The 27,814-nt window shown below is 39.2% G+C and overlaps 1 protein-coding gene across 2 annotated transcripts; it reads left to right on the top strand.

Moving 5' to 3' along the window:
* Positions 1-27,814, top strand: pkn3 (protein kinase N3). 2 transcript variants are annotated; one of them, XM_026297980.2, is made up of 22 exons: positions 1-244; positions 4,246-4,522; positions 6,996-7,165; positions 9,391-9,514; positions 10,078-10,229; positions 11,324-11,543; positions 11,639-11,800; positions 12,327-12,436; positions 14,650-14,793; positions 15,245-15,320; positions 16,597-16,756; positions 21,489-21,582; positions 21,763-21,842; positions 21,974-22,043; positions 22,271-22,362; positions 24,270-24,446; positions 24,550-24,612; positions 24,721-24,797; positions 25,043-25,185; positions 25,941-26,048; positions 26,189-26,269; positions 26,867-27,814. In XM_026297980.2, exons 1-22 carry the CDS (start codon positions 224-226, stop codon positions 27,065-27,067), a joined length of 2,802 nt encoding a protein of 933 aa, XP_026153765.1. In that variant the 5' UTR covers positions 1-223; the 3' UTR covers positions 27,068-27,814. The 2 variants fall into 2 exon arrangements, with proteins under 2 accessions (XP_026153765.1, XP_026153764.1); XM_026297979.2 differs by having other exon boundaries at positions 11,630-11,800.

The following is a 27,814-nucleotide window of genomic DNA, read 5'->3' as shown; positions in this document are numbered from 1 at the left end:
CTTTGTGTCGAGCCGCAGTTTCCCTCAATTCAAACTTTTCCTCAGAGCACTTTTTACGATGGACACGAGACGTCTGTAAGAAAGAGTCTGTACGAGCAGACTCTGGGTCTCACATGCGGCTCTTAGTTACCTGGGTAGTCGTGCCATTCCTCCAGGAGCTGTTCACTCACTTTCTGAGTCGGGAAGACCGCTGGCAGCAGGGACGGACAGACTGACAGCCACCATGTCGGGTCTAACACCGCAGGTACATGTCTCTCACTCCTTCAAACTGCTCGTAGTTATCGTGGAGTCGACAGATATGAATTCAACGCTCTCAGGTTGTTGATGAACAAGGCCAGCTGCTACTTTGGCATACAGGCGCACTCGATTTTCCTGTTTGTCTTGTTTGCTTGTCCACATAGTTCCTTTCTCTTTGTGGTAGATCGACAAATACCTATCAAGTCTAACTGTAATTACTTAAAGGACTCAGTTTCACACATTAAAGATGGGAAGGGTTAAACCAGTCCTTCTTTGTTATTTGGGCTAACACCCAGTGTCGGGGACCCAGGAGCGTTTTAGGAAGCAACAATTTTGTTTTGTTCGTGTAACATTCAAAACTCTGTCGTGCTGAAATATATACAGAGTTTGCGGCTAATTTCCACATAGTTTCTACATAGTTAAAATGAAAAATGTCAAGTTGGGTGGGCTCTGTTGATTTTTTTTTTTTTAATTGATATAGATAACTGCTGGGTTTCAGATTATGGGTTCACTGTCTTGTAATGGACTCGACAACCTGGGACAAGTTCTACTTCTTTTGATTGACAGGGGCTGTGTCTATTAGGTAATACAGAGGATAATAGCCATAGAGATGAACAGATACCAAACACAAAGGGCAGCTAGTCTCAGCAGCTGTTATTTTGCTCAGCCCTATGACAAAGTCACTTACTGGTAGCAAAAGGAGAAATGATCTACTAGTGTAGGTTACAGTTATTTTCAATTGACAGTGTGAAGTATAATGGTGAAAGATGTGACTCAAAACACACAGCAGAGTCAAAATGATGTACTGACAGAAGTCCAAAACCCAAAGACTGTGTTCCTAATACTGTTCCATATACTATTATATTTTGTTACTGCTTACTCTGATATAACCTGTGTCATGAATTCAATTAGGGTTATTTTTTTGATTAGTGATGAATCTTCAGATTGTTTTCTTTGATACTTAATGTTTATTCTCTTAAGTGTCAGCAGAGCAAATAAAATGCCTTTCTCTGTATCATAAAGCCCAGGATAATCTCAGGAAATTGCCTGTATGGTTCCAATAACATAATAAAAAAAGACAAATAAAAGCAGCAATATAGAATTGGGAATTTTAAATCTTTAAAAATTACTTCACTGATTGTTTATTATGAAAATATTTACTTGCCATTTTCTGGCTATTGACTAACCAACCAGTTATTTCAGCTCTACATTTATTCTCATAGGGATAAACAGTATATCAGCCCAAGAAGGTAAATAAATAGCAGGAAGGGGCTACATGCCTGAAGATGATAACAAAACAAACCAAGTGTGTTATATGTGTGTTTGTGATGTGTTGTGTATAGGTGTGTTTGTCGAGTAACGTGTTGTGTGTAAGTGTGTCTGTGGAGAGTAATATGTTGTGTATATGTGTGTATGTAGTGTTGTGTGTATGTAATGTGTTGTGTGTGTATATATGTGTGTATGTAATGTGTTGTGTATAAGTGTGTATGTAATGTGCTTTACATACACACAGACTGTGTATGTAGAGTAACTTGTTGTGTATATGTGTGTTTGTTGAGTAACGACGTGATTTTATGAATTTTTGATCGACAGTTACTTAGATGCCTTCACATAAAGTTCACATAAAGTTTGTTTCATTCAGATTAAGCCAAAACTGTATAGATACTTTTTTTAATCCCCAAGGGGTAATTAGTTTGTCTTTGCAGCAAACACATAGAGAAAAAAAAAAGAAAAAAACACACAAATATAAATAGATACATTAAAAACACACAAATGGTTGTATAATCTGATTATAAGGACTTGCTGTAACGCTCCTTTAAACATCTGGGCTGCAGCAGTCCTTTGCTGTGGCTTCTCCTCAGACTGTCCAAGGTGCTAAAAAGAGGATGAGGGACATTGTTCATAATTGCCCTGATCTTTTCCAGCATTCTGTCTCTAATCACCTCCTCCAATGGAACCAGCCTGATGTCAACAACTGACTCAGCCTTTTTTATTAATTTGTTTAATCTGTTTGAGTCTTCACCCTAATTCCTGGTCCCCAACACACCACAGTGAAGAAGATGGTAGAACATGTGGCACATTCTGTCGCAGACATTAAAGGACTGAGCCTTCTAAGGAAATAGAGTCAGCGCAGGCCCTTTTTGTAAAGCACCTCAGTGTTTGTGGACCACTCTAGCTTCTGGTCTAAATTAACCCAGAGGTATGTATGTTGTATGATGTTACTAGCACCATGTCTGTTCCCGCGATAGAAATCGGCACAGGTGTGGACTTCTTATGGCTAAAGTTAACCACCATCTCCTTTGTCTTGTCCACGTTCAGCTGTACACACAAAGTCATTCACCAGTCTTCTGTACACATCCACATCCAGGCCCTCCAGCTTTTCCCTCAGTAGCCTAGGCTGGATAGTATTGAAGGCAGACGAGAAGTCAAAGAACATGGCTGGTTTTCTACAGTTCTGGAACTCTCTGATGGTATAAGCTCATAGAGAAGAGGTGCTGCAGGTCTCCACACAGCTGGCTCGCACTGGCCTTCAGTACGCGTGGGCTGATGCCATCTGGGTGTCCGGTCCAGGAGCCTTCCTGGGGTGAAGCCTCTCCAACTCTCTCTTCACCTGGTCAGCAGTAATACTAATACTAAAACTAGCTGAAGAGAAAGTGAAAGTGTGGTAAAATTCTTAGGTGAGTGAGGGGGCGCAGGTGTTGGTCTCAGGGCCTGCTGCCTACTGCAAGTAAGTGATGGAAGGGGCAGTGGAATAGTGATTAAGCTACTTTTAGTGGTGGATAGGTCAAACCTATTAAAGAACTGATTTAGCTCATTGTATCTTCAACCACATGTTTTATGCAACAAATGTTTGTTATATGTCAAATATTCTGGCTAGTCACAAGTTTTCTAAGTTGCTTGTGGCTTTACCCTGTGTGGTTCTTTGCTATTTAAAGACACTGGAGACTTGCATTGACATTGACTGTAGGTATGAATATGGGCATGTGTCTACTGTGAAGAAAGTAAGAAGCCTTTAGAATTACCTGCCATTTAATTTAATTGTCTTAAAATATGACCAGATCAAAATTACACTTTTGATAAAGATCTATTTTAACTAATAACACCCAAATGTTTTTGCTCATTCTGACAATATAATTCAAACATTCCCAGTGAAGCTTGGATGTATGTAGGTGAAGCCCTCAACTAGATGATTTAGTGCTCCACAGCGCTAAATCATCTGTACTCTCCCTAGAAGTGAACAGCCAGCTCAGATGACTCCAACCTCCCTGTTCTTGCATTTACCTCATGCAAATCATGGTGCATGATTACCTGGTTGGTGATAATCACAGAACCCACAGACTAAACTACTGCTCTCCCAAAAGAAAAAATGAAACAGACCTGTGTGTCTCAAGTTTTCCAAAGAGCACATTGAGCACACTACTGGAAAACTGCTTTGTGGATGCTTTTCTGGCAAGCACTATGTTTGGGTCTCTATGTAAAGTGCCTTTAGATTATTTTATTGTGATTTGGTGCTATACAAATAAATTGAATAGAAATTGAAATTGCTTCCACCTCAGTACACCAATATGCTAACATATAAATGCTATATTAATGCAATTCAGTAATCACATTTTTTTTCCAGAACCAGTGTTTGACAGGTGGAATCATTTTGGTACATATTGATCTCTATGAAAACTATGGAGCTGTGGCGTTTGATGGTGATGCAAGACAAGATTAGTGAAGCAAAAGAATGTGTCTTGGCTCGAGCTAAAAACTCCAGTATGCAATCTGCAGCTGTTTAGCTACATCAAATGGTGGCTGCAACCTGAGCTTCATTTATTAAATAAAAAGTCTTTAATTTTCCAATCTGTCTCAATTACACATTGTAATTTTTTAAAGTCCAATAAATGACATTGACATGTTTTTACAGAAACAGTATAGATACCTGGACCATTAATGTAACATGATACATAAAGACATATAATAGTAACAAGGGCATTGATAGAGAAGGTGTGGTTTGTCTTTCAGGGCAGCAACCTGCAGTGTCTGGATGATGGGGATATTCTTGACCCAGAGTTTCAGCAGCGTTTGGAAGATGCCCGTGCTCTTCTGAGACAGGAGATCCAGCGGGAGCTAAAGATCAAGGAGGCAGCTGAGAGGCTACGTCGGGCTGTCACCAATCGTAAGAGCGCAGCCGACGTGGAGGGTCAACTCAAGGCCTCCAGCCGCAAGCTGGACAAGTTGCACATGGAATTGCAGGAGCTCAATGCCAGGTCTATGGCTACAGAGAAAGACAGCACCACAGGTAACTAAAACAGAGAATGTGATGGAGTTACTTTTTCTGAAAACCTAGCAACTCCTTAACCTATTATCATCTTTATATTATTTTATTTTGTAAGAAATACATTGAAAAAATAATAAAAGTGAATCATCAGTCTGTCCTTTTGGCCACTTTTTGATATTTGAAGGAGACAGGCATGAAATTTAGTATGTGGTATCTTGAAATTTACTGAGGCGTATTCATGTTCTTTCATCCACAAGAGGATGAATTCTGTCTGTTTTTGAAGCTTTCCTGCAGAAAATGATGACTTAGATATTTAAAAAGGCACTAAACAGTCAAATTATGACACTGAGGTCTTGCACATATAAATCATGTAAATCATAATACAGCACAAAATAAATACAATCAAAAAAACCACAAAAGCACTGAGCATTGCCAGTGACAATTCTTTCCCAGTTGTGATATGTAATTTTTTAGCAGTATTGTTGAGGCTAACACTTTGTCCTTTCTTACTTTTGCACTTGATCTTGAAGATTCACTTTCATTCTACCTGCTGCATGGTAAAATGATGTGAATGAATTTCAAATGAACCTGAAATTCTAATGGATTGAATTAAGAAATTAGTTGAAATTGGACTCATGCTTTAAGGTTTGATTTCAAGCTGCAAAGCATGTTTTGTCATGGTCATATCTGCCAGTATCACTGCTTCTTTTGACTGTCCCATTTTTGGCAAAAGTTTGGCTTTTGTGGAAAGCATTGCAAAGTTTGTCACTCCCTAACAATTGCATGCTGGTACACAGCAATAGGACAGTGTTCACAACAGTGTGCAAGCAATGGATCTTTTCTCTCTGCTCTATCCACTCACCCCAACCGGTCGAGGCAGATTCAATTCAATTCAATTCAATTCAATTCAATTCAATTTTATTTGTATAGCGCCAAATCACAATACAAATCATCTCAAGGCACTTTACAAAAACTAAAACTAGGCCAGCTGCCTCGACCGGTTGGGGTGCCCAAACTGAGCCTGGTTCTGCTGGAGGTTTTTTCTTCCGTTAAAGGGAGTTTTTCCTCTCCACTGTCACCAAGTGCTTGCTCATAGGGGATTTGTTGGGTTTTTAGTTTTTGTAAAGTGCCTTGAGATGATTTGTATTGTGATTTGGCACTATACAAATAAAATTGAATTGAATTGAATTGAATGGATAAACTCATTGCTATAGCCACAAGAAAAAGTATGTGAGCCGTTGTGGTCATGAAATGTGATCTGATCTTCATCTAAGTTAGACAGTGTGTTCAAACTGATAATTCACAAACAATGATAGTCTCTTTTGCCTTTATTGAACACACCCATTAATCATCAGTACTGGTAGAAAAACCTTCAGCTTTAACAACTGGTTGAACCTCCTTTGGCAGCAGTCACCTCAAACAAGTTCTTCTTGTAGCTGTGGATAAGACCTGCACAACTTTGGACCATTCTTCTTTACAGAACAGCTTCAGCTCAGCCAAATTCAAGGGGGATCTGGTGTGAATGTTTCTCAGAGACCATTTCACAGCATTGCTGTTGGTTAAGGTCTGCGCTGTGACTGGTCCAAAAGTGGATTTTCTCAGTTTGAAACCATTTTCTAGTAGTTACATCAATGTTTAGGGCCATTGTCTTGCTGAGCTTCAGCTTGTGGACAGTCACCCTGACATACTGGAACATAAATTGATAAACCTGGGAAATCATTTTCCCTTCAATGATGGCAGCTGTCCAGGCCCAGAGGCGGCAAAGCAGCCCGACATCATGAACCTCCCTCTAATGTACTTCACATTTTGGATGATGTTTTTAGGTTGTGATGCTGTGCCCTTTTTACACCAAACAGTGCTGTGGACTCTTGCCAGAAAAGCATCCACAAAGCAGTTTTCAAGTAGTGTTGTATAGCATCAAGGTGCTCTTTGGAAAACTTCAGACACACAGGTCTGCTTTGCTTTTTTTTTTTTTTTTCTTTTGGGAGAGCAGTGGTTTAGTCTGTGAGTTCTGTGTAAGGCCATGAATACCACCCACCACGATTTGCATGAGGTAAATGCAAGAACAGGGAGGTTGGAGTCATCTGAGCTGGCTGTTCACTTCTAGGGAGAGTACCTGAAGCACTAAATCATCTACATTCACAGATGGTTTGTCTGACTGCAGACTGCGGAATAATGAATGTCTTCTGAAATCACTGAGGCATATCAGTTCTTCCAAAGAGCAAACCCAAAATGTTTGTTTTTTTTCTTCTCACACTTCCAACCAGGTGCCAGTGACTGCAGGTTTGCTAAATCCTGACTCAGCTTAGCTTTTGTTAAGGTCATTAGCTGAGGGGTTCAAATACTTTTTCCAAATGACGGTACACTGTGAATGTTTGGATAATGTTTTCAGCATGAGCGAAAACAATACAGTGATTTGCGTGTTATTAATTTATTTGTTGAAACTTTGTTTCCAAAGGTATAATTCTAATGCTATGCGATTATTTTTATGCAGGCTGCTTGGAAGAAGAACTCAATCGGACAACAGAGTCATGTCAGTGGGAAGATGCCACATCGCCATTAGCCGTTCATGTCAGAACCCTGAAGAAACAGCTCACCATGGAGACCAAAGTCAAACATGGTGCCGAGAACATGATTCAGACTTACACCAACAGCTCAGTGAAGGTACAGTACAATATTAATATTGATATTTCTTGATCTTAAAAAGGCCTTCGATACGGTTAATCATAACCTGCTTGTATCAATTAATCATTAATATTTCTTCTGAAGCAGTACAATGGTTCTCATTATATCTATCATATCTACAGACTAGAGGGGACCAAAATAAATATTCTTTTTTAAACATCAAAATGGGCATACCACAAAGAAATGCCACTGCAGAGATGGTCTATAAGGACAGGACTGTTCCTCTCAGTGGATAGAACATGAGCTCTGCTGCCTGTGCTGCTTAGCATTTATTTCTATCTTTTCTGAAAATGTAAGGAATAATGACAGCTTTCCATTTTGGTGAGGCACTTGAGCTCCTGTCAATGCTATTGTGTTTTATTATTAGAATTCCTGAAATGTTGTCTTCAATTGGCAAGTACAGTGGGTACGGAAAGTATTCAGACCCCTTTAAATTTTTCACGCTTTGTGTCATTGCAGCCATTTGCCAAAATCAAAAAAGTTCATTTTATTTCTCATTAATGTACACTCAGCACCCCATCTTGACAGAAAAAAACAGAAATGAAGAAATTTTTGCAAATGTATTAAAAAAGAAAAACTGAAATATCACATGGTCATAAGTATTCAGACCCTGTGCTCAGTATTGAGTAGAAGCACCCTTTTGAGCTACTACAGCCATGAGTCTTCTTGGGAATGATGCAACAAGTTTTTCACACCTGGATTTGGGGATCCTCTGCCATTCTTCCTTGCAGATCCTCTCCAGTTCTGTCAGGTTGGATGGTGAACGTTGGTGGACAGACATTTTCAGGTCTCTCCAGAGATGCTCAATTGGGTTTAGGTCAGGGCTCTGGCTGGGCCAGTCAAGAACGGTCACAGAGTTGTTCTGAAGCCACTCCTTTGTTATTTTAGCTGTGTGCTTAGTGTCATTGTCCTGTTGAAAGGTGAACCTTCAGCCCAGTCTGAGGTCCTGAGCACTCTGGAAGAGGTTTTCTTCCAGGATATCCCTGTACTTGTACTCTTTCCTTCAATTGCAACCAGTCGTCCTGTCACTGCAGCTGAAAAACACCCCCACAACATGATGCTCCCACCACCATGTTTCACTGTAGGGATTGTATTGGACAGGGGATGAGCAGTGCCTGGTTTTCTCCACACATGCCGCTTAGAATTAACGCCAAAAAGTTCAATCTTGGTCTCATCAGACCAGAGAATCTTATTTCTCATAGTCTGGGAGTCCTCCATGTGTTTTTTGGCAAACTCTATGCAGGCTTTCATGTGTCTTGCTCTGAGGAGAGGCTTCCGTCGGGCCACTCTGCCATAAAGCCCCGACTGGTGTAGGGCTGCAGTGATAGTTGACTCTGTGGAACTTTCTCCCATCTCCCTACAGCATCTCTGGAGCTCAGCCACAGTGATCTTTGGGTTCTTCTTTACCTCTCTCACCAAGGCTCTTCTCCCACGATTGCTCAGTTTGGCTGGACGGCCAGGTCTAGGAAGAGTTCTGGTCGTCCCAAACTTTTTCCATTGAGGATTATGGAGGCCACTGTGCTCTTAGGAACCTTGAGTGCTGCAGAAATTCTTTTGTAACCTTGGCCAGATCTGTGCCTTGCCACAATTCTGTCTCTGAGCTCCTTGGGCAGTTCCTTCGACCTCATGATTCTCATTTGCTCTGACATGCACTGTGAGCTGTAAGGTCTTATATAGACAGGTGTGTGCCTTTCCTAATCAAGTCCAATCAGTTTACTTAAACACAGCTGGACTCCAATGAAGGAGCAGAACCATCTCAAGGAGGATCAGAAGAAATGGACAGCATGTGAGTTAAATATGAGTGTCACTGCAAAGGGTCTGAATACTTATGACCATGTGATATTTCAGTTTTTCTTTTTTAATAAATTTGCAAAAATTTCTACATTTCTGTTTTTTTCTGTCAAGATGGGGTGCTGAGTGTACATTAATGAGAAATAAAATGAACTTTTTTGATTTTGGCAATGGCTGCAATGACACAAAGAGTGAAAAATTTAAAGGGGTCTGAATACTTTCCGTACCCACTGTAGCTAAAATTTTTGTGCTGTGTGTTCTTTAATGATTCTAAAAAGTGTGAAATTCCCTACACAGATTGTTTGTCTTTATGATGGAAGGTGCTTGAATGTCTATGGCTTTGTTTTATGAATGACCTAATTGAGGCAGAAGCACTGTGGTTTGTATTAAGTTGTCTTTTTTTTATTTTCTAGGACAGGAAGATGCTGTCTACAGCCCAGCAGATGTTGCAGGACAGCCGCACAAAGATTGAACTACTGCGCATGCAGATTATCAAAGTCAGTCAAGCAAGAGATGGGGAGCAGGAGAGCACACAGGGTAAACCTTAATGCACTTATGTACAGTTTTTGCCTGTACAGTTTTTACAGTTTTTGCCTCATAATCTTAACCAGAAAACACTAAAACACACATTATTAAAAAGTTAACTGTGACAAATCCCACACAATATAGGCAACAACTTTTCATTTTTATCATGGGCCACCCTCCACAAATTTTCATTTCTGTGGCAAGGCGATTACCAACAATATCAAAAGTTATGTGGAGTAACTAAATTGATAGTCAATGCAACAAATCATGTTTCATATTAACATATAAGCTACATTAACTAATAACTAGTTGGAGATGATTGGGTGAATGGGAATCCTACTGGAATCATAAAATGCATGTATTGCTGTATTTTAAACAGGTGACATAGTGTTGGGTAGACATGTCTTAGTAGATGTAATATACTACATTAACTAGTACTATCACTACTCATAATAATGATAATAAATAATTATAGTTCAGATAGAGTGCTCTTCATAGGCCAGTGCATACCGTATCTGTTTTAAAACCTGCTACTGATACTTAAGTCTGACATACAGAACTTTACCGTTCTTCAGGTCATTCTGTGGAGTTGGTTAGCCCTGTGGAGCTGCGGGTGGCTGAACTCATGCACCACATGAAAATTGAGTCGGCTGTAGCAGAAGGCGCTAAAAATGTGGTGAAGCAGCTGAGTGGACGTAAGATCCAGGACCGCCGCATACTTGCAGAGGTGGATATCAGCTGGATAGTCCAAATTTACCTCAGGTTTTACTGTGTCTGCAAAATAATCACAGCTGCAGCTAAGAATATGTAATATTAATATCAGAGGATTGTTGATGTGTTGTTTTTGTTATTTATTTATTTATTTTTGACTAATCAGGATGAACTCTGGGAATTGCAGTCTTTTGTCAATATATGAACTTGAGAACAAAACGGTGACACCTACAGCCCTGCCAGACCAACCTGTGATTTCACACTACACCTTTAAAATTTTCTTGACTAGAATTGATGCACGCAATCAACCTGTTTAGTTAATAGTATTTAGTGTTCCGGTCAGTTCTGATGTCTGTGAAATGTAGCAACATTGCAAAGTTACTTATGCGATGTGGTAATTAAATACAAGTGTATATATGAACCCTGAGGGTTTTCATAAGGGCTGCTTGTATTTGTGTCATCTTGAGCTTAAGGTAAGTAGGTAAACTCTTGTTGTATCAGAAGTGCTGGCAGTCACTATACAGAATGCATATCATGAAACATGACAATTTTGAAATATCTAAAATAAAATAATTAATGTCTTCCTGGAGATCTTTATGACAGTTGGACTAATCCATTTGGTTTGTACAAGTGACATCAATTTTAATACCTTTTATCATTTTAACCCTCCTGTTGTCTTCGGGTCAGTTTGACCCATTTTCAAAAGTTAATATGTGATAACTTTAGTTAATTATATGGAAGAAAACCAAAAATTACATGTATGGTTCCCTACTATAAGTGTAAAATATATGGTAATATGTTGGAAACAAGTTCACTAAAAAGGTGAAACTAAAAAATTGGTGATCAATTTATACCTTGTGCTTTATAAGCAGTCAAAACAGAATGGGTAAATTTGACCTGGGAGGACAAAAGGTGTGTGGTAAATTTGAAGACAATACGACTCATCTTTTGTCCTCCCGGGTCAAATTTACCCATTATGTTTTGACTGCTTATAAAGCAGTCTCTCTCTCTGTCTCTCTGTCTCTCTGTTTCCCTTCCGTATCTTTGCTGTCACTGTCTGATATACCTCCCAGAAACTCAGTATTCCTTATGAGTATTCTGTGTTCTCAGGCTCAGGCACGAATGCAAGAGTCATCTCAAAAGGTGGATTTGTTACGACTCTCCCTGGAGAGACGTTTAAGTGAGCTGCCTCAGGACCATCCCAAGCATACAGCTATTAAAGAGGAACTAATGTTGGGAACCTCGCCTTCCTACTGCACACCAAAGAAGCAGTCCAATTCTCCATCCTCAGCGTCCTCTTCCTCCTTCTTTAAACCAGCCTGTCTAACAGGTTGCTCTCTCAATCAAATAAGTGATGTCCAACATACTTTGAATAAGGTTTTCACAAGATTGAATGGGTAACAGGATTTTCCTCAGGTCGGTTAGAAGTATGTTTGATGGGCTGCCAAGACTTGCTGGAGTCGGTTCCGGGCCGTGGTCGTGTGACGGGTGTCTTGGCCACCCCGGACGGAAAGTCTATGAAGGTGAGAGCTGGCCTATCAGGACGCAGTGCCAATGGGAAGACAACCAAAGCTGATGACCTGTCCTGTAAGCCAACACTCCCATGAAACATTTTTTTCTTTTTACTTATAGACTTCCCTACATGAAGGGAAGTAAAACAAAGCAAAAAGGATAGCCTAGTTCATGTTTTCTATGTTTTTGGAAGTTTATTATTTTCATACATTGAAAAGTTTAATTGATTTTAGACTCATGTCAACCACAGAAAATAAAACTTACCTAGGCTTTTACTGGTGATAGGTTGTGGAAACCTGCCATTATAATATTACCATGACATGTCAAAATACATCCCAAATGCATGAAAAAAAGATTTCTAAAATGATTTTATGTGACGCTGCTCATCACACTATGAATTCACAACAATATTTGAAAGCACCCCATGTAATTGGTACAATTGAATTACCTTCTTTCTCTCCTCATCTGGATTTTAGTTGCTGAACAGTCAGAGGACTAGTCTGCGTATTTATGGTGGCTAGCACTATATTTTGGTATTTAAAATATTCATGCAGCCCATTCCAATGTTTATAGTGCTCATTAGCTACTATTTGTGTCTTAGCGGAGATAAGTGCCGTGCTGAAGGTGGACAACAGGATAGTGGGGCGCACACACTGGAGACAGCTGGGCAAAGATGCCTGGGGCCAGAGCTTCAGCATCGAACTGGAACGGGTCAGTGGCTTTCACTTCACTTAGCAGCTTAACTACATTTTTAGTGGTTACTCCACTTATCTGCTTTTATGATAACATGTACTGATTTTGTGATCGACTGTGATATAGTAATGATAAATACATGTGTTTCATAAGGTGAAACCAAATCTCTCTGGGCAACATGCATCCAGATTCTGTATTTTGGTTCTAACAAACAAAGAAGCTTGTGTGTTGGCTGATTTGATGAAACTATATAAATTTTATTAAGAGATACCCTGTTTTCTGCCATGATCAACTCTCGTGCTAGCCTAGTACACCAGTCTATAGTTGCTATAGGGTGGTGATTTTAATCTAGTAATTAATTCTTCTGTGGTTTGCTCTGCTCATCCTCTACCAGACTTGATTTTATTTTCTGAAAGGTCAGTGCAGCCACTGTGACAAGTTCCTCTGTGCAGAATAAATCTTCATTTCATCTGCGTCCTAATTAAATTCTGATTGTAAACACTTTGTAAAAATATTAGTCGTAACATAATCAGCAAGAATGCTGTTTAATAACATAAAGACATTGATCTCTTTGTTGTGGAAGTACAAAGAAAACTAGTACTAAACAAAAAGGGGGCTTGGCAGTAAGGTCATCTAACCTGATTTATACAGAAGTAAACAGTAATTTGACAGTGTGTTACTTTACAAATTTTTCTTGCTGTCTTCCTTTAAAGTATATCAGTTTAATTTGATGTTAAACAGTGTTGCAAGGAAACTCATAAGTTTACCCTTTATTTTTAACATCTGTTTAAAACCCCCCAAAAAATGACATGGAGCTCTGGCTTCTTGTACCTCTAAGGCAGAATATCTATTCTACTCATTTAATCCCACTACTAATCCTCTGACATTTGCTTTAATCTGCCTTTACACACACAGCAGAATCACTACTTAAGACTTGAGTTCTGATATTTCATTGAAGGTTTCCAGCCATCATTCTCAGCATAAGACATTTTAAAGGGGAAGTCATATAGACATAGAGTTTACTAGTTGTGGGGAATACTTAATAGCTTAGTTTGTGCTTAGTTTAGCTTCAAAATGTTTTTTTTTATCAACATCCTAAACCTTATTCAACATACAAATACGGGACTCTGCTAAATAATGTGATGTCAGGAGAACTGATTTTATTATTTGATCTTTGTTTCTGAAAAATCATGATTTGTGGCTCAGTTTGGCGTTGTGGATGAATACAGTATCAGTAAGCTGTGGTTGCCATTGCTATGGAGAAGAAGCCACTTAGATGTGTGAGCTGGAGTAAAGCTCACAGGATTGCAAGATTAATTGGCAAGTGGCAGAATCAGGAATTAGACCTGTCGTCCAGGTCGGATTGATTTGATGGACCAAGCCAACAGGCTGCATTAGTCCTTTATAACCACTGAGCAGCTGAGCTCACACGCATAAATCACACACTACATGTATACAAATGAATGTTTATTGGTCAGAAATTTAATTAGCAACCCTCTGTGACTACCTGTTTTTTCTGCTTTTCCTGTGTTCTCCTGCTGAGAGACAGGACAGTGTCATGTTAACACATTAGGTCTTTGTTGAGTTCACATAAGGGGCAGCCAGGATGTCTGTGGTGAAACAGAAGGTGGCATGTTGTAGCTATATGAAAATTCCTTCCACCCCATGTTTGCTGAATTCACCCAAGATTGTCTAAAATCTCAAAGTAAATTCACCTCACCTGTACATTGTAAAATCACTTTTCTAAGTACTGTAGTCCTGATCTTCCTCCTGCTAAGCAGGGTATATAATGTTAATTGCTGAAATGCACCTTGGGAGTTGAAGTTAACTTCTAGCCTGAACTCTTTATGTCATGCAGGCTTGTACATTGACTTGACTTTTTATTAAAGACCACAGAGGTTATGACGCACTGATGAGTACCAGGAGATTGACTGAGTAAATGATATCTATTTCCAGAAGCAGTCAGGATATCCCAGCCTACATTGGTTACATTTTTACCATTCTTTTATACTCTGTCCCTTGTGAATCCCCTGACCTTCTCAAGGTGCGGTGATGATTCATCTGAGTACAGAGAGATGAGATGAGTTTTAGTTATGCTGCACTCAGAAAATGAACATGTCAGTTACCAAAACAGAGCATCTCATTTTGTGCCGTTGCAGAGGTCTTACTATATTAGTCACATTTTCTCAAGTGTGGGAACATAAATGTTTTTTATGTATGTGTTCATCTAGTCCAGGGAACTTGAAATTAATGTGTGCTGGAGAGACTGGCGGGCCTTAAGTGGAGTGAAGTTCCTGCGGCTGGAAGATTTCCTGGATAACCGACGGCATGGCATGTGTCTCCAGCTGGAACCTCAGGGCATCCTCTTCATTGAGGTTCTCACTTTCATTCCTAGCCTGTAGACCTTCTACTTTCATGCCACCCTGTATGGTTTTGCAAATAAACACCACCTGGGCACACAATAAATATTGAACAATAACATTTTAGAACCTAAAGCTAAACATAGCTTGGTTCTCATGTACTGCACATGCATTTTTCCAGAGTTGCCTTAATACGTAAATCAATGAAGATTTGGATTCTTATGTTGTTATTGTTACCCCAGAACAATAATATGTTTAAGTCTGTATCCTTTGTTGTTGTTTTGTTTACTTTCTGTTACTGGATCAAGCAGCAGGGACTAAAAGTCACAAAGATAGTGTGATATAATTGTTTTGATAAAACAATTTCAAGAAGTTAACATTTTTTTCCATATGATATAGCCTTTGTGCTGCTACAGTTAAGTCAACAACTTAACTTAAGTCTTAATCAGTTGCTATTCATTTCTAGGTGACATTTATCAATCCTGTCATTGAGCGACGTCCCAAACTGCAGAGGCAAAGGAGAATTTTCCCTAAAGAGAAAGGTACTAACATTTATTCACACTGCATTGTCCTAGTTCTTTCTTCAAATGTAGTTTCAGACTATATTAAGTCTATTAGCTAGCTTGTTGTTTATTGTTGCTGTTCTTTTCTCTCTCCTCTATCCACTCACCCCAACCGGTCGAGGCAGATGGCCGCCCAAACTGAGCCCGGTTCTGCTGGAGGTTTTTTCTTCCGTTAAAGGGAGTTTTTCCTCTCCACTGTCGCCAAGTGCTGCTCATAAGGGATTTGTTGGGTTTTTAGTTTTAGTTTTTGTAAAGTGCCTTGAAATGATTTGTATTGTGATTTGGCGCTATACAAATAAATTGAAATTGAAAAAATTGACACTGAGCTGGAAATGTAGAGCACAGTGCTCTGATTACCATGGGGACCACTGTCGCCTTCACCTTCCACATCTTTTCTAGCTCTTCTTTCGGCCCTTGGTATTTCTCAAGGTTCTCATGTTCCTTCTCTCTGATGTTGCTATCACTTGGGATTGATGCATCTACCACTACTAGTATGTCTGGTTGCTTAGCCATCACCAGCTTGTCTGTATCTGGAAGTCCCACAGGATCTTAGCCTGGTTGTTCTCAAACACTTTTAGGGGCGTTTCCCACCTTAACCTTGGCACCTCCAGCCCATACTTGGCATAGATGTTCCTGTACACTATGCCAGCCACTTGGTTGTGGCATTTGATGTTTGCCATGCCTGCTAGCAACTTACATGCTGCTGTTATGTGCTGGATTGTCTCAGGGGCCTTTTTGCACAGTGTTTATCTGGGGTCCTGCCTCTATTGACTGATGGTTGCTCTATTCTGTAGTCGATATCCGTAACCACTCTTGGTAATGATTTCACTGAGGGGGTTGTGTGGTTGGCTTAAAGTTGGCCTCTAGGTTTGTTTTCCACATTCTCAGCTGGTTCATTTGTGCAGCTAGATGTTCAGGTAGTGGTCTCAGTGCTGGCAGCTGTAGGGATTGTTTGTAATGCTGCTCTTGTGTTGAGCTTGCAGCTTACTATTGAGGTTTGGTTCTCAATCTCTGAGAGTGGGGATGGTGATGACATCCCCACTCTGACCTGTTATCCTGGCTCCTCTTAGTATTTGTGTTGTACCTTGTCAATCTCTAGTGTGTGTGTGTGTGTGTGCACTTGAATTTCACAGTTGCAGGAAATTACAAAGTATTGTTTTGTTCAGTAGTTTCCTAAGAGAGAATTCAAAATACATTTTTTTTAATAGTCAATAGTTCAGATTTTTAGTCTTCATCTGTCCATCTCCCCTTACAGGGAAGGACTTCCTGCGTGCTGCACAGATGAACATGAACTTTGCCACTTGGGGGCGTTTGGTGATGAGTATCCTGCCTCCCTGCAGCTCCCTGGAGCCCATGAGCCCTCCATTAGCAGGTCCTAGCACTGCCCTCACATCTTCCACCACTCCTCCATCACGGTAAGATCCAGAAACATCTCTTTGTCACATTTATGAAAGAGCTTTTAGAATATATTAACATTTTTGCTTAGCTTTTCATGGGGTCCTGAGGCTGTTTTTTTTCTCCTCTGATATTATGAGACTAAAGAAAATATGACTTCTGTAGAGGCCTAATAGCATTATCATTGAACTGCATTCAGCTCTGGTAAAAAGCCGACACAGTAGTTTTTATAATGATGTAAAAAAAAAATGAGTATAACAGCACTGATATGCTGTATTTTTCTTATTGTTAATAAAATCCCATGTACAGAGCCAAGCTAGCAATGAATATATCCTTCCAACAAGTATGTGTATCTAAAGCCTGATCTATAGTGGTAGTTGCTTCAGAGAGCAGCCAGACCCCTTAACATTCACACTGCCAGTATGAACATTTAAGATGAAGATCAAAGATGTCACTTCTGCATGATATTCGATGACCAGACTAGTGCAAAGTTTTGCTTTCAATTAAATCAATTTAACTTTATTTGTATAGCCCCCTACATCAGCCAAGGTGCTTTACATCAGTGTAAAATAAGAAAACAGAGCATAAAACACGTAGAATAATAAAACAATTGTTAAAATATATAACAAAAGTGTCCCAGTGCTGTTATGTGCTAAAAGCAATTCTGAATAGGTGAGTCTTTAGCTTAGCCTTAATCAAAGGCTCAGATCTATCCACAGATATTCTGATAGCTTTCTTTGATCCATCTGGATCTGACCCGTGAGAAGTGAATGGGGAAATTAAGAATAAAATGTAAATAAGTGTACATTATGTATAGAATGTGAGATCAATGCTATTATGATGACTGCAATTTTATTTATTCAGTGGAAGTATGTGTATGCGTGTATGTGTCTGCAACTTTACTATCAGGTGTTGGCAAGCAGAAATGAGAGACGTGACTTAACTTAGCCCTCAAAAATTTTAGCTCACAACAAAAACGAAGCAAATATTCAGAATAGAGTTTTTAAAAATGAAATGAAATTAATTAAATGATAAAATTATTATTATTATAAAATATATTATTTTAAAATATATGCAACTCTTAAGTATTTATTTACTGAAGTCAAATACAAAGCCATGTTGAGAACAGATTGCTGTTTTTAAAGGATTAAAATTTGAATTGCTACTACAAGACTAAACACAAAGAGAAATACCTGAGAACTTGACTGATGCAGAGCATGCATGGACAACTGAAGCTTTGCTAGCTAAGTTTTTAAACACAAGGACTTTTCAAAAAGCTTTACACATCCAGGAATGTAGCAGACAGGGCCAGCTTTGTGATTTCCCACATTTATCAAATAGTGTTTGGTTATTCATCATTGTACTTGGGATAACGGTAATTTGTACATGGAGGTAAATGAGTGCTTCAACAAGCTTGGACTTAAATGGGACACATATGCAGACACATATGCAGAATGAATGGCAGACCTTGCATTTGCTCTTAATGTGACTGCACTAATAAGTAAACTAAATACCAAGCTGCATGGCAAGGGCCTCTTTGCACATGAAATGTACAGTCTGGTGAAGGCTTTCATGAGGAAATTGTAGTTTCTATCAAGCCAATTGCTAATAGGTAACATTCTCACCTACATGGCACATTGAAAGAAGCCACAACATCAGCTTATCACCTGTGCAGATGCTCATCCATGTTAGAACCAGTGCAGAGTGAGTTTTCAAGGTGATGTGAAGTCTTCAAAACAGTGGAGATTGAATTGCAGATGATTTCTTTTCCCTTCACTTTCAGTGTAGATAATGTAGGTGTTCAGCTTAAACTCACTGATCTGCAGTCACATACACTCCTGCATTTTTATTCTTCTCTGAGAGAACTTTCCACACGTGATAAAAGATAATAAGTTTTATTCATCCCAAAGGGACATTCAGGAATATACAATACTGTGCAAAGGTTTTAGGCAGCTTCTTATCACACGACACCATCAGGTGTCTGATTGATCCCAGATTCATACTGCGTTCCATTACACAGAACAACAAGCCCATAAAGAACTCATTACAGTTCATGAAGAACTATTGTCAGAGGCAAGAAGAACCGGAAGTCTTACTCCTACAGATGGTCTGACCCCCCACAGAGCCCTGATCTGGGCAGTGTGGAGTCAGTCTGGAATCACATGAAGAGATAGAAACATTGGGACAGCCTGAATCTGCAGAAGAACTACAGCAGCTTGTGCCAGAACAAACTGTGTGCAGGTCAAACCAGAGAACTGCTGGTTTAAGGGCGAAGGGAAGTGCTGCAAATACTGATTAGATATAGTTTTGGTTCCCTTTACTGCACTTTGGATAAAGTTAACTGATACATGAAAAACTATTTATGTCATTTATGTCATTGTTTAACAAATCCAAAAACAGATCTTTTCTCACTGATGATAACCTGCCAGCTGTCTTTTGCATAGCCACCTCAGACCTAACTGCACTTATTAAAGACCAAGCCAGACTAGATGTCTCTCACTCAATAAAAAAAAAACAGTAAATGAGATAATAAAATGAGACAAACAACATAGCAATGTTACTTTGTATAAAGATATGTTATTGCTGTTCTTATCAATACTGCCAAATGAGATATTGCAAAGCATGCACACATTTTTTTTTTTGAATGTCAGTTAAATGATATTGGTGTTTCTACTATTTCTGCTTCATGTTTTCATTACCAAATTACTCTTTATATTTATATTTATTTGGCTTAATTGAAGTTTGTCTATTAACCTGGCCCTCTAGAACAGTCCCAGTTTCTCATGTGGCCCCTTGGAAAAAATATTTCTCTACCCCTGATCTTCATCTATCTGAATTTTCTCTGTTGTTTAGGCAGCCTGGCATCTATGCCTTAGTTTCGTATTTCAGAGCATGCATTAATTTCTTTCTTTAAAGATTATTCTCAAAAGTGGTTCATATCACTGTAACTATTCTTTTCCACTACAGCTTAGATCCAGTGATCAGAATGTATGAAAATGTTTCACAAAACAGTGTAAGTAATGTACTGTAATTAAGCATTGAAATAGTATTTTACAATATATACGATGATTATTTTGAATCAAATGCATTGATAGTAATCGGGTATACACAAGTAATAGGTAATAGAGAATAAGCGCTTATATACTAAACAATACTTTGTAGCAGTACTTTGATATGTTTGAATTTGTCCAAATTAATGTAAATTAGAGATTTGTATATAGTTAATGTACAGGAGATGTAGTGTTCAGTTTTAACCAGTAGCTGCCACTTGCAGTCTTTCTCAGAGTTGTTACTTTAAAGATGCGTTTTCTCAGAACATGAAACCTCAGTTAATTGAGCACCTAAACATTAAGAATCTAATTAGTACAGACTTAAGAAAAACATTCCCAGTAACTTAGTAGGGATGAGAATTGAAACTCAATTCCAGTTTAAGACTGGTTCCAAATTTGCAGATCACTCGAAATCTTATGCCTCCTTGCTTATCAGTTCCTTTTATCGACGCCGACGTGTTTTTCTGACAGTTGTGCGTTCATCGGGACCTCAAACTTTGAAGCTCTACCTGTGGAAATTTGAAACAAGAAGGGAGTTGTGGCAGAGTGGTCTCATATAACCCATGAGTGAAGGATGGATGTAGGTGGTCATTTCAAATAACTAAACACATAACAGTTTTCTGTCTTGTGCAGAATTGCATCAAAAAATCTATGGTAAAACTAATAAAATTCACACTACAAAACACTAAGTTCGGTTGGATTGATATAACAAATGATTGTTAGTCTTTGAACTGTGTTTACTTGATGTATTTCTCTATTTTAGTGGAGTACTGTGAATCAGAGATAACAGCTGCCTTGCGGCTCAAAACCTGTGTAGATTTAGTGTTTCTTTTTTTAATACAGAAAACTGATCAGGAACATGAAACAAGACATTTATTGCTAGTCATATAACACTGTTGAGTCTTTATTTGGCATCATGGGCAAACAAAGAGAGGTGAGAGGTGAGGAAGTGGGGTTTCTTTAGGTGTCTGGTCTCAGGAATCAATGTATGAGATTCAATGTATGACCTCACAATGTATATTCTTTAAGGTTAGTTCAGCAGTTTTTCCTCTTAGTCACATGAAAGAGGACTTGGTCCTTTAGAGGTCCACCATCTGGGTGGAGGTGACTCCAATCTCACTTCCTGATCGGGGAAGGTGCTTAACATAAAACAGCTGAAAATAGTTCCAAAATCCCTGTTTCTATTCTGTAGATTAACTTTGGGTTTGTCAAAGGCAACTGCATAGTGTCTGTGAAGATTCTCAGTCATCCAGGTGAAGTTATCTAGAAGCTGAGTAGTTCCTTCAAAAACTCAATAAAAGACAAACATTCAAATATTGTTGCCCAAATGTATATCTATGAATAAGATAAGGATATACCATTCACTTCTGACACCACAGAGGTCATCAGAATGAAGGAGGTGGAAACTGCAGAATTTAAATACAAAGATTCCACATTTGTGATCCCGATAATGGCTTTTTTTTTTCTTTTTAAAGCATAATTCCATGCATTTTTGGGCAGTTTCTTCATTAATGTGTATGTATATAAGAAACTGACAGTGTGTACAGTAATTGTATTTGAGACGGCAACAGTGTGTTGGCTAAATTTTTCTGTGGATTCTTTTTGTTTTTGATGCAAAAAGCAGTGAGTAAATCCAACATCAGTCTCGAGTGGTGACAGTCTGCTTGTGCTTTTTTTTTTTTTTTTTTTTTTTTTTTTAAAGAGACCCCACTGTAGTGAGTCTAAACTTTGCTGAAGAACAACCTGGCAGATCTCCACATCACATAAGAAAGAATACTAAAGACGACTCTCCATTGGTAAGCAAGTCGAACTGTCCACCACTGTCATGCATTATCAGTTACAATATTTGCCAGGACAGAAGACAAAGAACATTTACTTAGGCCTTTATATCATGAGCAGTGTCATAACCTAGATTATTTCCTGTAACGGTGGTTACATTCACTGATGTGTCCATTTATTTTGCATCTATTTTTCAGTCTCCTGGTGAGAAGACAAGCCCAGTGCCCAAGCAACAACCATCAGTCCATCCATCTCTGCAATCTGTCATACTACCACGGTCAGTAGGAGTGTGGAATATAGTATTTTTGTTTGAAAGTATTTGGCCTTCACACACTAAACTGTAACAGGATGGTAAAAATGTGTTAACTAGTGTTCACTTGCTTGTGTCTTTTCGTATTCTTCTTGCAGAAAGGAGGAAAAGTTAGGGATGGAAGATTTCAACTGTATTTCTGTCCTGGGAAGAGGTCATTTTGGAAAGGTACACATGCAAATTGTTCTCCTGTGCACTATACTTAAAAATATAGTATAAAAATATAAATAAAAATACCACCAGCAACATTTTTACTGACCTAATCACAGCATTCCCAGTTTGAATCCACCCAGGAATCTTTTGTTACATCTTTCTGTTCCCTCGTTTTCAAGAAATATGTCAAATACGTTTCAAATCAAATCAAACTTTCTCCTGTGCTCTGTGACTGATCCAAGGTGTTGCTAGCAGAATATAAGAAGTCAGGCAAACTGTACGCCATTAAAGCCCTGAAGAAAGGAGACATTGTCACACGTGACGAAGTTGACAGGTAAGAAATTCCTCCACTAAGTCATTTGGAATTTAGTTATAGGCTAGTGACAATACTTTTCTACTTTGTTTCATATGGGATAGGATCTAAATATATCACTGCCTGTAGGGTGTAGCTATGTGCCTGTATCATGTAGTTTTGTATTGGCACTCTGTTAAAGGTTGAATGCGTAATATTTAGATTGCGCTATTAGCTCAAATGGAATACCGGATTCATAAATATGTTGTCATTAGTGTGTAATCAGGGAGCATGAAAGCTTGGTGGTTAGCACTGTTGCCTCACAGCAAGAAGGTTCCTGGTTTGAAACCCAGCAGGGGCCTTTCTGTGTGAAGTTTGCATGTTCTCTCTGTGCTTGCGTGGGTTTTCTCCAGGTACTCTGGTTTCCTCCCACAGTCCAAAAACATGTATGTCAGGTTGATTGGTGACTCTAAATTGCCCATAGGAGTGAGTGTGAGTGTGTGAGGTTGTTTGTCTCTATGTGGCCCTGTGATGGACTGGTGACCTGTCCAGAGTGTACCCCTGCCTTTCACCCAAAGAGAGCTGGGATAGGCTCCAGCAGATCCCTGTGACCCTGGTTAGGAATAAGGGGGGTATAGATGATGGATGGATGGATGGATAGTTTGTAATAACCAGAATTTTCTTAATCTTCAATTGAGCCTTATAAATCTACATAGGCAGCAGGTCTCCTGACACAAAAAACATGGTGGTGCAACATGGTTTTCACAACCATGTTGCACCACCATGTTTCTACAGTAGGCCAGAATAGACAAAGCAAACACTGGCTCTAGACAGGGGGTCGTGGTTTATTTTGTTCAATGGTAACACCCACCAAACACTCCCTCATGGTTAGATACACTGGGGTGGGGTGTGAAGGACGCTCAGATGGTTGCATTCTCCAAACTCACCACTAGATGCTGCTAAATCTTTCACATATAACACTGCACCTTTAAGTCAGCCTCAATACACAGTGTGTGTGAAAGAGGCTGAATTAGTTACAAGCAGCATATGAAATATGATCATGTGATATCAGAAGTGTGTCTATTTTATATATTTATTTTTATATGTCTTTTAACATGTTTATTTTCAACTTTCTCAGTAGCACAGAATACTCTTTTGCTTCTCTGTCTCCTCTTTTGCAAACTGTTCCGAATTAAAGAAGTTAAAAATAATGTCAAGCACAGAGAAGAGAAGTAGCTGTCTGATGAGGTTTATCTCACATCAGAAATATTGCATTTACAATCATTGGAGCTAACAAACAATCCATGGATTATTTTTCTCATAGAAGATAGCAGAAGGTTTAGTGTTTAGCTCTTGTACATCATGGATAAAACCATGGTGCTCCCCTTTAGAGAGAGGCAGAAAACCTAAAAGCTACCTCAGAGGTAGCTGCATAACATGATACAGGCTACTGGATTAACTAGTTAGATTATCACTAAGAGATAATGCAAGGACTGGTTAAGGGTGATTTCATTTATCCTGAGAGCACTAATTAGCTATAGTGTCTGACAATCTAACCCACCCAAGCTAGCATGGACGTTATTAAAGAATTATATGAAGGGCACATTTGCATTAAAACATCCCAGAGTTCTTAAAAGCATCAGCAACAAGTTGATATCTACAATCAACATTTGGGTAATGACATTAAATTGACAATAAACAGATAAAAAAGATTAACTATTATCACAATTTCATGATTACAAGCCTACTGATGTCAGCTTATAAAATGGTAAAATATTAAATGGGCAGTCTTTAACATCAAGAAGTCTGTCAGGAAATGTCCTACTAATGGGACAGTTTAGGAAATAAATATTTAATGAAGGTCAGACCATGAAGCAGACTCTGGATTTGCATGCTTAATCAGCCAGTGTGTGTTTCATTAGTGACCAGCTCTGTGTGTTTGTGTTCAGCCTCATGTGTGAAAAGAGGATCTTTGAAGTGATCAACGCCTCACGACATCCTTTCCTGGTGAACCTATATGGCTGCTTCCAGACTGCAGACCATGTGTGCTTTGTGATGGCCTACTCCGCGGGAGGAGACCTTATGACACACATTCACACCAGCATCTTCACTGAGAAACAGACCCAGTGAGCACACATCTGTCTCTCTAAACCACAGCCCACTGGCATGTAGCAGTTACAGGATGGTAGTTTGATTTCTCTATCATCTTTACTTTTTGTCTGTTTTAAGGTTTTATTGTTCGTGTGTGCTGCTGGCTTTGGAGTTTCTCCACCAAAACAAAATAGTTTACAGGTGAGTACTCCTCATGTTGCTTTCAGAGCAGTATTACTTCATTGATAGCTGCATGTTGAAAGTATGTAGTATAATTTGGTTTGTTCTTGCCCTGTGTCTCTGTGTCAGGGATCTGAAGCTGGATAATCTGTTGATGGATGCTGATGGCTTTGTCAGGATAGCAGACTTTGGCTTGTGCAAAGAAGGTACAATGTTTTAGAAGAGTTTTAATGTAGATTTCTCAGGTCCAGTTAAATCTGATCCACGTTTTATCTATGATAAAAGCAAAAGCAGTAAAATGTTGTCTTAGAAACATTCTGTGCTGTCTGTGTGAATTTGAAATGTAAATGTATCAGAATTGCATGTTGAAGTTAGTATGTGCAATACAGCAAAAAATTAGCTTCTGTTCACAGCCCTGATTGCCTGTGTGTAATCACTGTACTGTGTGTAGGTATGGGTCATGGGGATCGCACTTCAACATTCTGTGGCACACCAGAGTTTCTAGCTCCAGAGGTCCTGACAGAGAGCAACTACACTCGCAGTGTGGACTGGTGGGGGCTGGGGGTCCTCATCTATGAGATGCTGGTGGGAGAGGTCAGTATAAATATACATGCTAATAACCCAACTGAGCAGGGCGGAGTCTCTGAGGAGGGAGTGCAAGGATGGCTTACCAGACCAGTACTAAACAAACCCTCAGGGACCTCAGAGTCCCTAGGCTCACACACTGAAATTATTAAGGTCTGACAGACAGCCTGATTACACCTATACCCATGTGGAGTCGGATGCTCACAATGTCCGCCTCCTTTTTTGGTTTTGATTGTGCTTATGCTAGTGCTTATTTGCAATGTAAAGAGGTAAGTTCATTTCCTTAAGGTGTATAAAAGTAATATTTACATGATCTTGAACCCTTGTCTCGTAGTAGTTCCCTGCATCTACTATAGATATAATACAACACTTCCATTTATGTTACACAGTAATCAGACTACACACTACACACTAGCTTGGGGACAATAGTGAGGTACTTTTACAGCCCCCACGTGGATTAATCCAGCTTTGGTGCAGTTCCAAACTGCTGTTAGACTTACTTCCCCCAGACAGGAACCACCTTGATTTGACAAAGTATTTCTGGGTAAAAATGTAGAAATTAGAAATTCCAAACTAGATTTTTCAAATGCTTTCAGAACATTTTACTTATTGTAAAAAAACAGCTTTGTAAGATTTTACAACTATTAAAAATTGGTAAACACCTGCAGGTTGCTGTTCGTTGAGTTTTATTTGAATGAAAAACTCACTGTATGCTGTTTCTTTCCTGAAGACGCTCTAGTGTAAAACGTGCTGCTGTCTTTCAGTCCCCTTTTCCAGGTGACGATGAGGAAGAGGTATTTGACAGCATTGTCAACGATGATGTGCGCTACCCTCGCTTCCTTTCTCCTGAGTCTGTTTCTCTCATTCAAAAGGTGGGTGTCCTATCATAGGATCTGAATTGTTTAGGTTAAACATATCCACACATCAACTCTAGTTGGTCTGATTGAAGTACAGGCTCTGAATGATTTGTGTGTGTTTGTGACTCTATTCCATTTTTCTCACTGTATTTCAGCTTCTGCAGAAAAACCCTGAGATGAGACTCGGAGCAGGAGTGGAAGATGCCTCAGTGATCAAAAGACACAGATTCTTCCAGGTCATTGTTCTGTACTTACACCTTCCATGTAATTCCTTCACAACAATACTTCTACAAATTTCTGTAACAAACTGTTTTCCAAGTCATTACCAAAACTAAAAAAGGCACAGTACATCAGGTCCATATCTGCAGATATATACTTACTACAAGAAGTTTATACCACTTGAAGTATATAGAGTGAAATGAGATGTTGGTTGAAGGTGCAAGCACTGAAAGCATTTGAAGTGAAAGTGAAGAGACAAAGCAGATGAACTGTCACAGAGTAGGAAATAAAGAGTGGAGCTGTTAGTACAGAAATCTTGTTTGTGTTGATATTTTAAATGTGCTGTTATTAATATGTTCTGCACTCTTCACTGAACACAACCTTTTATTTGTAGTAGCAAGATATTGACAACACAAGGAACACTACTGTGAAAAAAATGAATACATTATGAACAAATCCAATATATTTTCATTGTACACCACCAAGGTAGCACATCCACTACTTAAGTGCATACTGAATCTAGATCATGTTGGCAGGTTTTTCACTTTGACTCATCTGTTGTATGCAACAGGTCAGGGATTCCTGCTGCTCATTAAGTCATTGTGTGTTGACAGGGAATGCACTGGGAAGCTCTCCTGGCCAAGAAGGTGAAGCCACCATTCCTACCAGTCATCAGGGCACCGCAGGACGTCAGTAACTTCGACGAGGAGTTTACTCGCCTCAAACCGGTCCTTACCCTCCCACGAACACCCTGCAGCCTCACCACTGAGCAGCAAGAAATCTTTGCAGACTTTGACTTTTCTTTAGTGAGTTGACCAAAGGGATTCCACCAGTCCTGCCATGATCACAGGCAAAGTGCGTTTGTACCTACTTTTACTTCTCGTGTAGCTCTTCTGACTCAGTAGAAATTTTGAAATGTAGTCCTGCCCCTTTCATGTCCACACACTTCCACATTTTAAGGTTCACATCAAGTCTGTGGCCTGTGTAGTCCTTCAGACAGCCAGTTCTCCAGCAACCTGGCCCAGCTGCCAGCTTGAACTGCTTCACTGCCACATTTTAGTGCTCGCTCTGATTTCATGGTAGTCTTAACTTTTTAACTTGACCTTTGACTCTACCAAACAGATGGTGAGCTAACTGTTACATTCTGACTGTTAGATCATCGAGCCTTGGGGCGAAACATTCAATGTTTACGCTGTATGAAGGAAATGTATTATGGTTATGAACTCAGTGTCACAACTGCAAAATTAATTTTTGCTCAGGATTTTCTTACAAAAGAATATTGTGCCAGTAATGTTCAGAATATCAGCACTACCTTCTCAGTCCTAAGTACTACACTGTAAATGCTCTTCTTGTGATAATAACTGATTCTGAAGGACAAAGCAATTCCATGTATATTTTGCTGGTACTATAATCATTTTACATCCATTGAACATTAACTAACATTAACTATGGTGGGCCATAATAAATTGCTATATTTTTTGTTTCATATTTTTTTTAGTTTCTTGATAGCTATTTCTCAGCCAACACAATGCTATTATGAAGATTATCCTTGTGTAGAACAA

The sequence above is a fragment of the Mastacembelus armatus genome, chromosome 12, assembly GCF_900324485.2.
Source record: "Mastacembelus armatus chromosome 12, fMasArm1.2, whole genome shotgun sequence".
NCBI lineage: Eukaryota > Metazoa > Chordata > Actinopteri > Synbranchiformes > Mastacembelidae > Mastacembelus > Mastacembelus armatus.
The sequence above is the reverse complement of the archived record's forward strand: the minus strand, read 5'-3'. Positions and strand labels throughout refer to the sequence as shown.